Genomic DNA, 12,929 nt, shown 5'->3' on the forward strand with positions numbered 1-12,929 from the left:
ACTCGAGTCTTGTCACTATTATCATGTCATAAAAAGTAACAAAGACTAAAATGTGATCCTTTGATTTCTGGAAACTCCTGATACCCTAGTTTGAAGTTGTCACGACTAGGGTTCGGTGGTAGATGGTACCAGTAACGCACCACAAAAAGGTGAACTCCCAACGTTACTGGTTTGAAAAGATAAAAATGTACAAAATGGAACGAACTCACCAAGTTTAGCTGCTTGACATGTGTTGATGTAGAAGTCCATATTGTAGACGAAGCTTGACGAAGATCAACATGAACTAGTCCGGTTTATGGTAGTTGCGCGGAATGTCTTCCTTCGATTTGAGATAAACAAATTTTCGGATGTATGTAGTCGATTTTTGATATGCATTGGCAAGCCTTTTCGTGGCCAATAGTCAGGTTCAACCTGCGACTCAACGAATGATGGAACTAATAATGGGATGAATGATCGAACGCCTCATGGAGGTTCTACTTGTCTTCGGAACAGCTTCTCAGCGGGAAATAACAGGGACGTAGAACTAAATAGAATGAGATGCAGCTCTCGCAAGGCTTCTTCTGTCTTAGTGAATTCACTGAGGAACTAGAAATTGTCTCCTGGGCCTGGTTATGGCCAGATCAGCAACCGATTATAGATACAAAAAACTCCACGGAAAAAAAACAAACGTCAGGTTCGAACACACGCACCTGATTTTGAAGAATCAGTGGTTTTATAGAAATTCTGTCCCTGAAACCATTATCACAGACAATGGCAGCACTTTCGTTTAGAGGGAGTTTAAGGCACTTCAAGAACACTTCAAAATCACACACTGCTTGAACTCTCGCTATCACTCGCAGTCGAATCCCGTAAAGCGCGTTAAACGAACCATAAACGCAGCCATTCGCACTTACGTCCAAGAAGATCAACGCATATGGGACACAAAGATCAGAAATCGAACTGATGCTCAACACCAGCGTTCATGCTCCTCTGGATTTACTCCATATTACATCACCCACGGGCAAGAGCTGGCAGAACAGGGATCCCATCATCGTCTCTCCCGGCACAGCCAAGAATTATCTGTGGAAGAGAGGGAGGGTAGGCGCCGCAAGCAGTTGTTCGATAAGATTCACGAACTAGTCAGAAAGAACCTTGAAAAATCCCACGACGTATCCAGAAACCACTACAATTTGCGAAACCGAACGTTCGCTAAAGCCTTCTCGGAAGAGCAATCAGTTTATCGACGGAACATGAAACAGTCACAGTCAGCCGTTGAAAACTACAATGCCAAACTAGGGCGGCAGTATTTACCCTGCAAGGTGAAGAGAAAAGTTGGCTCATCCTCTTACGAGCTTGAAGATTTGAACGGTAAGAACTTGGGTATTTGGCCAGCCATTCACATAAAGCCCAGGTGATACTAACTCACGGCAAATTTAATCCTCGGATTAGCTGAAACAAGGCAATAATTATCCGTGAAAAGCATTAAAACTCACCTCTTTGTTTATTTCGTTCATGCTTTTAAATCGTTGGCCTCGTCTTTGTCAGATCAAAACTTTCAGAATACTGTTGGCTTGTTTATGAGCTGAAATAAGAGTTGTTCTGGGTCACCTTTGAGAGGCTTTTTGGTTTGACCTTGACGGTTCTGAACTGGACCCATGGTGAACAGCAAATCTGTATTGGCAATTCCTTTGCTTTTTTCCCGGAATTTTGGAAATTTTATCCACATAAATTACCCTAGAAATCTTTAAATTTGAGCTTTTGCAGAACTGATTCTAAGCCTTGAATTCTTCCGGTAAATTTTGGGCTTGTCTTCGAAGGTCTTGAAACATACTCTAAAAATTCTCTGAGCATATCCAGAACAGAAGTGTTCAGTTCTAACATATGTAACATAAGTCCTGGGAAAAATCAAAAGCATGCCATTTGAAATCAAACAATTAAAGTTTAAAATCTTCTTCAGGGTTTTTTATTCTATTTATAAACTGTTGAAAAATGCATTTACAGTACACTCAATGGACCATTATCTTCGATTTTTCGCAGTGTGCAGCGAAATTGTTGAATCAGGGTTTTGACGATTTCTTTTAAATTTTGCTTGATTCGATCAACCAATTGTTGCTCAATTTGAGCTTCCCAGCCGTTGTCGTACACCGTAGCCTTGAGTACACCCGATTGGACGAGCCTGAGGCATGTTTGATGGATTGGTCTTTTTCGGTACAAATGGTATTTTTTGCTCAGTTCCAAAATGATGCATTTTCCATTCGCAAAAGGTTCGCAACGAAGTGTACGGCAACATTTTGGTATTTTTCGAGTTGTTGCTGTGTATATTTTAGAGCACGATGATGTTTCCGATAGATTACATTGTATTTTTTTTTTTAATTCGATGGATTGTCATGTTTGAAACATGAAATTTTCGTGCTAATTTGCGTGTTGATTGACCAAATTTGTTTTCAGCACTTGACAACATTTTTTGGTTGTTCTGGAACTCAATTTTGTTGGGCGACCGCATTTCTTTTTATTTTCCGGTTCTTTGCCATCACGACAATCCTTCAAAACACGATAAATAGTTGATTTTGATATTGGTTTGTCTTTGAACACGCTTAGAATTTCACTTGTTCTGAGCCGTCCAAAAAGGTTGGCGACTTGTGCACATAAATCCAGCTTGTACGAAACTGGAAACTACTGCTCAATTTGAGTTTGACAGTTCAGTAGTAGTATAGATAAGCGTGACAAGTGCATTGGTTGACATATGTGTGTTTGTTCATGCCGTTAAATAAACACCTGAAAGTATTCCCAGGACTTATGTTACATATGTTACTCATGCAGTTTTACACAGTAAGAACGAAACGTGTAATTTTCTGTCTTATTGGATGTAACAAAAAGACCGCATGATAAATAATTTATTTCTACATGAGATTTTAATGGATTTTAATGGGATGTTCTGAGCAGCGTTGCCAGATATACCGATTTATCGGTATTTATACAGATTTCCAAACTAGATACCGATATACAGATAAGGTTCCACAAAATACCGATTTTTAAGATTTTATACCGATTTATACCGTTTTTTTTTTAAATAATCAATATTATTATTGCCTGCCCGTGCTCGAATTTGGGAGTAATATTTTTGTGAGAGACTTGTATATTTTTGAATAGGGGAAATGCAGCTAATGTCGGCCTAAGTGTCCCTAATTTGGGCCCATACATAAATTCAGCAATCGACTAAATTTTCAATAGCAACCATAAATATCCATTAGTAACGTCCCAATAACGAGTTCATCTGGATAAAATTGATAAATAGCAGGTTTTTAGCGATGGGCTCCATCTTAGGTCCATAGGCCAACATTAGAGACATTTCCCCTACCTCGTTTTTTAATCCTTCAAAATTCTAAATAATCATCTCTAAAGATGCCTTAAGGCTCACGCATATTAGATCCGGATCGGACGCGTTGCGGCAAAGTGACAGCTAAATCTATTGTCTAACTGTCAAAAACGGATCTAATGTGGGTGGCCTTTTATGCTTAGCCTTATGCTTGACACTCTTTCGATTAATGTTTGCATTTCCTCACCGTTTTTGGCTACCTATCAATCGAGAAATAGTCGATGGCTCTTTCCGGTAATTCCTAGGGAATCGAGAAATATATTTTAAGAATTATTTAACTTCCAGAAGTTTTTATTCATTTTTAATCCTCCTGAAGTTTCATCCAACTATCCCTGGAATTTTCTTCCACCTTACCTTGGAAGCTTCTTCAGCCTTCGCTCGATTCTTTCGTCTTCTTCTGGAAGTTTAACCATAAGCCAAAGGTTTTTTTGTTCGACTTCTATTGGAAGGTTTTTCCGAGCTTCTTCTGGCTTTCCCTGGAAATGGCTACTTCTGAAAATTTACTTCCGGTTTCCGAAACTATTTCTGGCTTCCTTTGGATGTGACATCCGATTTTTTTTTCCGATAGTTTATTTAAATTTTCGCCACAAATTTCTCAATTCGTGTCTTGAAAGTTTCCCGGAATTTTTCCCAGCTTTTCTCGAACTTCATCCAAGAGAGCTTCTTTCGTCTTTCTCTGGATGTTTTTTCAGCTCCATTCAAAAGCTAATTCAAACAGTTCCCGGAGTTTTCTTCCGGAATTTTCCGATCATAGTACAAAAGCTAAAATTTTGCTTTAATTAACGGCTTCCTCACTGCAACGACTACGATATAATCTGTCCGACATTTCGGCCATAGGTTGTGACTTTTTTCAAAAGAAAATATTGTTTGTCATTATTGTCAATAGTTTAGTCGTTGTTGTGGCTGCTTTTCCATATTTTGGTTTCATTTAATGATATTTAATTGAAAAAAAAACACTACTTGGTCACAATTTTGATCACCACTTGAGGACAACGATAATTTTAAAAATTAAATTAAAAAACTAAAGGGTGTTTTAAGACTGAGTCACAAAAAACAATTCCCCTCAAATCCCAGTCGTCGTTAAAATTTTCGCTTTCAAAAACGGCAAAAATATAAAATAAATAAATAGTAAATACCGATAAATACCGATTTTTTAATACCTTTCATACCGATAACATTTAAAACAATCTGGCAACGCTGATTCTGAGGCATCTCTGATCACGCCTTCCTTCGGAAGGGAAGTAAAGCCGTTGGTCCCCGGTTCATGAGTTGATGGGTCGATAGGTGTAGGGTCCAGGTGTGGGAGCTGCCTTCCTGGCGTCGGTAGCATTGGTGCTCAGCACGGAAAACAAGATCGACGAAAAACAAATCCAAGGAAAAAAATCATTAAATTTACATGTCTTTTCTGTAAAATTAAATCTCCATGTAATGTTGCTCTTATTATGAAGTTTAGAGGTAAGAAATAAAATTATTTTGAGTTTCTGCTTTTTCGAATTATTTGGAATTAATACAAGGTATAGGGCACTATTCTTATTTACTTTTATTCACTAACTTTGTTTCCAATAAGAATCACTACTTAGGCAAGCTCTCGTCGAATTGATTCTTGTAAATAACGGTGCCCTGTTTGGCACTGATGGGGATGACACCCAAATTAGTGGAATCGATCAAACCTGACAAATAATCCTTGTTGACTTCTGCATCACGGTCGAGATTTTAAGGAGCAGATCTGGGTTTGGAGACTTGAACAATATCACGTTCCAAACGCAAGAAGAGCAAACGGATCAGCAACACAGTCGATTTCTGATGGAGACGGATCTCCCGAAGAGCAGTTGTTTCTGGACTCGTTTCTGGGTGGTTGCGATGAGACTTCGTCATTTTACCGTCACTTGGAACACTCACGAATTAGCTGATAACAGCTTAGATCGATTCCATAAAAAAAAAAAATCATAATCTGGCACAATTATTTTAAATCAAGAGCAGAACTGTTGCAACTTTTCTACTGGCCGCCATGATACTTTGCTGACAAACGTCAAACGCTGCAAGCCAAAGACATGATGCGTTTACGTTACGAACATGTAAAATTATAGTTTTTAAGATGGAAATTTGAATGTGCTGCATTTATTTACATGGTGTTTAATTTAAATTGAAACCATTAAGGTAAAATTATGTAAAAATAGATCCAATACTCAATTGGATGTAATCTAATTATTATTTACGTCTTATCTGAATGAAAATTATGTGCAATATTGCATTACGTTTTCCATTTATTCAATTACATTTCAAATTAAATCACCGTTAATTTTCAGAATTTTTAACTGTGCACTACTACAGTCCCTTGAAGTCGTCTAAGCATGTCCGAAAAGATCTTTGGATTAGTCCTTGAGTAACGCTTTGCAAGTTCTACGAACTTTTTCATTTAGATCTAGGGACTCCGTGGACTGTCCATCTCGTATGACTTGATCAAGTACGATGCTTGGTTTTATTCAATTTACCATTTACCATTGTTTGAAGTGCCAAAAACGGACGCTGGACCCGTAAGCAGAGACACTTACGCTTGATCCACAGGAGAAAGAAGAATTTCCTTCTAACGATAAAACTTTTCCAACCTGATACAGAACAAGCCATCATACGAGAGGATGTCTCAATGAGTGGGGAGAAGAGCCCACCTTCAATTTACGAAATGTTAATAACAGAGAGTTGGAAATTCCACTCTCCCCATCCAAATCGCTTCAATCAAGCGCCCTGTTGGTCCCATCCCTACCCAATGAATTTATATGTTTATATGAAAATATGAAGAATATAAGAATATATTATAATTGCTGCCAACGCACAGTGGGACGATATCAAAATAAGTGGGACATGGCCATTTGCGACGAAACTATTGAGTGTAGCATTTTGATTTTTTCTAGAATGTTTCTTCATTTTTTGAGTACTTTATTTGATTGGTAAGTTATGGTTATTTCGAGGATTATTTTGCTTAACGACGTGTTTGGGTATCATCCAAACCATTTGTTTTATTATTTGGGTTATCGTTCGTTTATGGTATTTTTAATAGGAATATATTATCAGCCTTCTGAACAATACAATTTTTATTATCTCGAAAAATAATTTTAAAACTCCTAACAATGGATGATGCTACGAAGAAATTTTTTTAAATTTATGTGAAAACATAATAAAATTTACTTAGAATGTGCCATCAAATCTATGTTGTTTTCTAGTGGATTGGGCAAAGATCTTTTCACTTTGAGTAATTTTCGCTTAGATGCTACATGAAAATAAAGTGAAATTTTTTTCCAAATCCTATACTACCTATTAGAGTTGTATGTGAATTGAAATTAGAACTTTCAAACCAATCCACATATGAAAAACCGTAAAATTTACGTGAAAAACTAGATGGAAAAAATCTATATACGTTTTCATGTAACATCTAAGTGAAAATTTTTCTGAATGTATGTTGAAATCAGAATGATGACGAAATTTGTTCTTGCTGTTGAGTGGAGCCGCATGCAGGGCAAGACCTAAGCTAGGATGGTGGCTACTTACATGCATACATACATACATACTTTATTTGATTGGTAAACCTTAAGATGGATATACACTCAGATAAAAAAGATAACTTTTTTACGGCTTGTTAAAATTGATAAACGTCTATGGAAGATCACAATTTTGTATCTCTCAGCTGGACGAAGTTATAGGGTGAAATGAAGTACAAACGGTAGAACTCTCTTAAAACTCCTTTTTTACCATAACCTTTTTGTTTTAATTTAATGTTGTCAATTAATTTTTTTTAATGTTCTACAAAGTTGTAAGTGTTCTAAATTTGCACATTTTTGCAAAAGAAAGCAAATCGCTATTGCTTCGTTTAAAGGATTTACATCCGCATTTCTTATTTTTAACACTATATTTAAGGGTGTGTATCTTGCAGGTTAGCAAGTATTAGCAGCTAAACTCCGCGTAATTTCGTTAAGCAACGTATACCATACTGTTACATATACAATTCGTAGGAGGATCCTAGGGATGTTCTAATAAAATACCTCGATGTTCTGTACGTTTTACAGTTTTCATGACAATTTTTCCAAGTATGTACATTAGAGTGGGTTGCAGCTTCGACAAAGTTGTTTGGTATAGTATTCTCAATCTAAGTCCGAGTTTTGGTGACATTTGAGAAATATTTGGATTTTTGGTAAACAAATGAATAGGATCGTTCCGTTTCCCATACATTTTCCCATACCAAATTTAAAATTCTCCCACAAATTGAGACTATAACCAAATTCGTTCAAATTTTGCCCAGTTGTTGGGGATCTGAATAAGCATTGAAAAAGCAGTGTAATGTAAATCTAAAGTAAATACTTGGAAACATTGTCATGCAATAAGCAAAACTTAACAACACATTGAGGTACTTCATTAGAAAATTCATTAGGCATCCCCTTGGATCCCCCTACGAATTGTATATGTAACAGTAGGGTATAAGATTTTGATCAAAATAACGTTGATATGAGCTGCTAATACATGCTAACCTGCAAGATACACCCCATTAAAGATAGCGTTTAAAAATTATAAAAACGGACGTAAATCCTTAAAGAGAAAAGATAGTGATTTATTTTACTGAACAAAAATGTGCTTTTTTAGAGCACCTACAACTTTGTAGAACATTGAAAAAATTGAAAAAATCAAACAAAAAAGTTATGTTAAGAAAATGTTATTTAAGGGGGTACTACCGTTCGTACTCCATTTCCACCCTATAACTTCGTCCAGTTGAGAGATAGAAAATTGTTGTCTTGTACAGAGTTTCTTTAAATGATGTCTTCTAAAATGTCTTCATAGATTTTCTTCGATTTTAACAAGGCATAACAAAGTTACTACACTCAATAGTTTTGTCGCAAATGGGCATGTCCCACTTTTTCTGTTTTCGTTCCACTGTGGCAACGGCGACTACCACGACGAAATCAGCGAACTTGGAACTTACCATTTGTCTAGGATATAACACCTTTGCTTGGCACCTCCACTGGAACTTCATGTCCACCATCAGAGGGCGGAACTCCATTACATAGATACATTTAAATTTACCGTTAAAAGCAATTTCGATGAACATTTTGTGAGCAGAACAGACATATCATATTTTCATTATAGCAACTTCGGGTAATCCGCTGCAATCACTCTCTCATACTCGCCACACGACCAAATTGGCACAACAACGCCCTATACGCTTTCTGTCCAAAGCGCAGGGAGGGACTCAGATCTCTGGGTATGCTCTTAAAGACCATTCAGTCTTAATAATCTTCGACCTTCCCGCTTAAAAATAAAATCAAAACGAAGATCCTAAGTCCTGAGGCAATGCTTCACTCAACTGCATCCATAGAAGCAAAATCCAATCCTTGTGACAACTTCAACCCTGAAGACTCATGACTGCTTGTAATCAACATCCATCAAACACCAAAGCTCCCAAACCCTGCTAATCGCATTCCATTTTCTCTTTTCTCTTCCAGTGTGGAACTTTGAAAGTTCCCGACTCGTACAACGCGCGGATCATGGATGGCTATCATGTACAGGCTCAGGACGGCAGCAACCACCACAACACCTACTCATACCACCACCATCAACAACATCAGCAGCAGCAGCAGCAGCAGCAGCAGCACCACCACCAGCAGCAGCAGCACCATCATTATCAGCAGCAAAAGTACAGCCACCATCAGCAGCACCAGCACCACCAGTTGAACCAGCACCAGCAAAAGCATCACCACAACAGCACCAATGTCAGCAGCTACACGACACAGAACTATGCTCACTCGGATGCAGGCTTCGTGTCGCCACCACCATCACCCCGTTCCAACAGTTCGCTAGCTTCCTGTGCATCTTCTTCCTACTCGTCGGCTTCCTCGTCGTCGGCGGTGTCTTCGGCGGCGTCCACTTCCTCGGGGCTGTCGTCGGCCGGGTCCGAGAATGGATCCTCGTACGAAAACCTGGACAATTCGGCCCAACGGCTAGCGGTACTGTCTTTCGAGCAGCTCAAGAAGCTGAACGATGTCATGAACGAACCCGTCGCTATCCACGGTCGTGGAAACTTTCCGACCCTGGAGGTCAAGCTGACGGATCTGGTGAACATAGTGCGGGATAAGTTGGAGGCCGACATTGGTTCCGGTGGAGCCGGTATGATTGTGAAGGATATTCGCCTGAACGGAGGCGCCGCTAGTCACGTGCTGGCTTCGGAAGCACAGCCATACAATGATCTGGACTTGATCTTCGCTGTGGAGTTTAGCTCAAACCGACACTTTGATCGTGTCAAGTCTGCAGTGTTGTCTTCGCTGTTGGATTTGCTGCCGGAGGGCGTGGTCAGGCGGAGGATAACGCAATGTTCACTCAAGGAAGCATACGTCGGCAAGATGGTAAAGGTGAACAACAACAACGACGGCGATCGCTGGAGTCTGATCTCGCTGGGTAACTCGCCAGGGCACAAGAATGTCGAGCTGAAGTTTGTCGATACAATGCGTCGGCAGTTTGAATTTAGCGTCGACTCGTTCCAGATTGTGCTGGATTCGCTGCTGTTGTTCTACGACTGCACGGAGAAGCCCATGATTACGGAGAATTTCTATCCGACCGTCGTTGGAGAGTCGGTGTATGGCGATTTCCAGGAAGCTCTGTACCACTTGCAAAAGAAGCTGATATCGACGAGGCAACCGGAGGAGATCCGGGGTGGAGGACTGCTCAAGTATTGCAACTTGCTGGTGAGGAACTATATTCCAGTTGATGAGCAGAAGATCAAGACGCTGGAGCGTTACATGTGCTCGCGGTTCTTCATCGACTTTCCGGACATTGACCAGCAGAAGATCAAGCTGGAAAGTTATCTGAGGAACCATTTCTGGGGTGAGGTTGAGGAACATCTACAGTACCAGTACCTGATGCATTTATACGATGTGGTTGAACAGAGTACGGTCTGTCTAATGGGTCACGAGCGTCGCCAAACGCTGATGTTGATCGAATCGCTGGCCGTGCAGGTCCTTTACCGCGACCATCCACATAATCCAGCCACCATCATAACGACCACGAGTACGTTACCGCAGCACACGACCATGTCGCTGCAACCGCTACAGACTCAGCTGTCGCATCTGAGTTTACAGCCCCAACAGCACTCGCCAGTGCAACAGACTGTCATTCACCACCACCACCCGCAGGGCGCTCACCAGACGCAAACCCTTCAACTTCAGCACCCGCAGGCCATGATCCAGCAGCAGTCTCCTCAGCAAGGACAAGCTCAAGCACAGCAGCAGACCATCTCGCTTGCACCGCAGCCTGGTCTACTCTACGCAAACGGAATCTACTATGCTCCAGTCATCCCGACGACGCTCTGCACGTGCAATGCCACGTGGCTAACGACGTGATCGGTGCTGGAGGAATCGGATAGCTACAGCAGCAACAACATCAATAACAACAACATCAACAACAACACGGCGGCACCCCTGCTAGTGGGATCGATCATAAGCTTCACCACTACGCCGATCGTGGCGACATTCGAGCCGCAGTCGCACACACCGTCATCGTCCATTTGCTGCAGCAGCAACATTAACAACAACAACAACAACAACATTTACAATGCAGACAACAACAATCGTTACATTACGAATATTTTAGTGTCGGATAGATGATTACTAGGACAGTAAGCAAGGTTACACATTATCTACACCAGCTCCTCCCCCATCACACTCAAATTGCGTCCGTTCGAATGAGAAAGATTCGATGATCCGGAAAAACCCGTTTTCCACGATGGTTAAACTGAAACAAATCGGGAAAACAATATTTAAAATGACATGCTCCTAACCTAAGAACCAACACACAACCAACAGGCAGTGGCGTCGACATTGGTAAAATGAAACCCTCTGAAAATTGATGTAAAATTATAAAGCAATAACACACTCAATTTGTCCCTTCCTTTTCTCCCTCCCCCTTCACCTTTGGACCCAGTTCCCCTTTTCCCTCGTTTGGAAAACCCACCGGTGTCCTCTATAGTTTCAAAAATCCACACCCCGTGAGGGTAACTGTTTTGTGATAGCACAACGCCATCTATAGCTTAGAGATGAGATCGAAGAACCAACTACACACACACACACACACACGACGACGAAAATACAACAAAAATGTCAAACAGCAACAATGTACAAATTTGTAAAAAAAAACAACACTTAACAAAACTAACGGAAAATCGTTTTACATAGAATACGGGTGTGAGGGTGTGTATGTGCGATTGTGGATGTATTTGCGCAAAGAGAGCTGAGAGCGGAAATCCACACTCGGAATTCAATTAATCACCAATTTCAACATTTTCCTTCCCGATGTGTATGTGTATGATGTGTATCGTAAATACAAGCAAATGGATATACAAACAAAACAAAAGAAAACATTTATATTAGTGTCTGTAGAGTCGTAGTGGCTGAGAACCAACCTGTGGCGGCGGCTGCATAAAGCCAGCCCGATGTTTGAACATGGACAAATTGTGATTTTAAGAAAAAATAATAATAATAAGGCTGTCACTCGAGGAAGGAAAAGGAGGAGGAAGAAGAACGACGATGCAATCGAGTGACCGTCCAGGAGCTGAGAAAATACTAAGCAATTTTAACTAGGTGTTCAGAAAACAAGCAAAACGTTGACATTTTTAGAGCCCTTTTCCCACTTTTACCCAGGTAGTTTTTTTTTCATTTCGGAATGGCACATAACAAAAAATCAAAACAAATGAAAACTAATCAAAGTGACGCCACTGTTTGTTGTTGTTATGGCTGTAACGGTTGTCTGTATGGTTGCGATTGGGCATCGTAGGCCGCTAGCGGTGCATACCGCAGCTACAAAGGGAAATGGAATTAAAATGCAATTTTTCTTTTATTTCCAAGGAAATTATGTAACTGATCGTGACGAGGTGCGTTAATGGTCTTTTCCTAAATGGTTCGGTGCATTTTGCTTTGTGTGTCTCTATTGGCAGTACGCTACCAGGTGAATCATTTGTTGTGCAAATCGTTGCGAGGGGGTCCGGAAAGGGTTGTAATGCGAAGTTGTAAGTGTTTATAGCAACTTTTAATGCACTTTGTTTTTGAAGGTTATGCAAAATGATAATGTTACCTCAGCGCAAAACGAATCACGGAACAAATTTTAAAATTGTTTCCGAAACTTCAAACTCAGGATGGTACGCCCAATGGAATGGGCAATCTGTTTTTTTTTATCACTCAATCGAAGCGTCTTTGGGACCGCTGTAGTTTAAACAGTGACGTCGCCCTAACCTCAATCTACCTGTTCAACAACTCTCAAAACGTAAACAAACAAAACGATATTGGCTCAAATGGATACAAATCAGTGAATCTAGAAGGCCCTGTGCCATTTGAAACTGATTTTAATGTAAAGGGTCATGCTAAAAAACAGTTTCAAAGTTGTTGAACAGGTAAAAAGTGAGGTTACGGGACGTCACAGAACTTAACAGTTAGAAGGGACTATACTTTTTCAGTAACTCCGCAATATTTCTAAACGAGCCGGAGAGACGGTCTTGGAGATCGGTGCAATTTTTGACAGTTAAAAAAATAAATTTTAAGAATGAGAG

General features: G+C 40.1%; 1 protein-coding gene across 3 annotated transcripts in view; it reads left to right on the forward strand.

Annotated features, from left to right (window-relative positions):
• Positions 1–12,531, forward strand: part of LOC135700319 (terminal nucleotidyltransferase 5C) — a 234,350-nt gene extending 221,819 nt beyond the window's left edge. For all 3 annotated transcript variants that reach the window (XM_065220796.1, XM_065220797.1, XM_065220795.1), the window contains one exon: positions 8,842–12,531. In XM_065220796.1, the coding sequence (XP_065076868.1) occupies positions 8,842–10,731 (1,890 nt within the window). In that variant the 3' untranslated portion in view covers positions 10,732–12,531. The remainder of the gene's footprint in view (positions 1–8,841) is intronic.
• The last annotated feature ends 398 nt before the right edge of the window (positions 12,532–12,929 follow it).

Source organism: Ochlerotatus camptorhynchus, unplaced genomic scaffold (genome assembly GCF_037179485.1).
Source record: "Ochlerotatus camptorhynchus isolate MF236.1 unplaced genomic scaffold, CSIRO-AGI_Acam_v1.1 ptg000132l, whole genome shotgun sequence".
Taxonomy (NCBI): Eukaryota; Metazoa; Arthropoda; class Insecta; order Diptera; family Culicidae; genus Ochlerotatus; species Ochlerotatus camptorhynchus.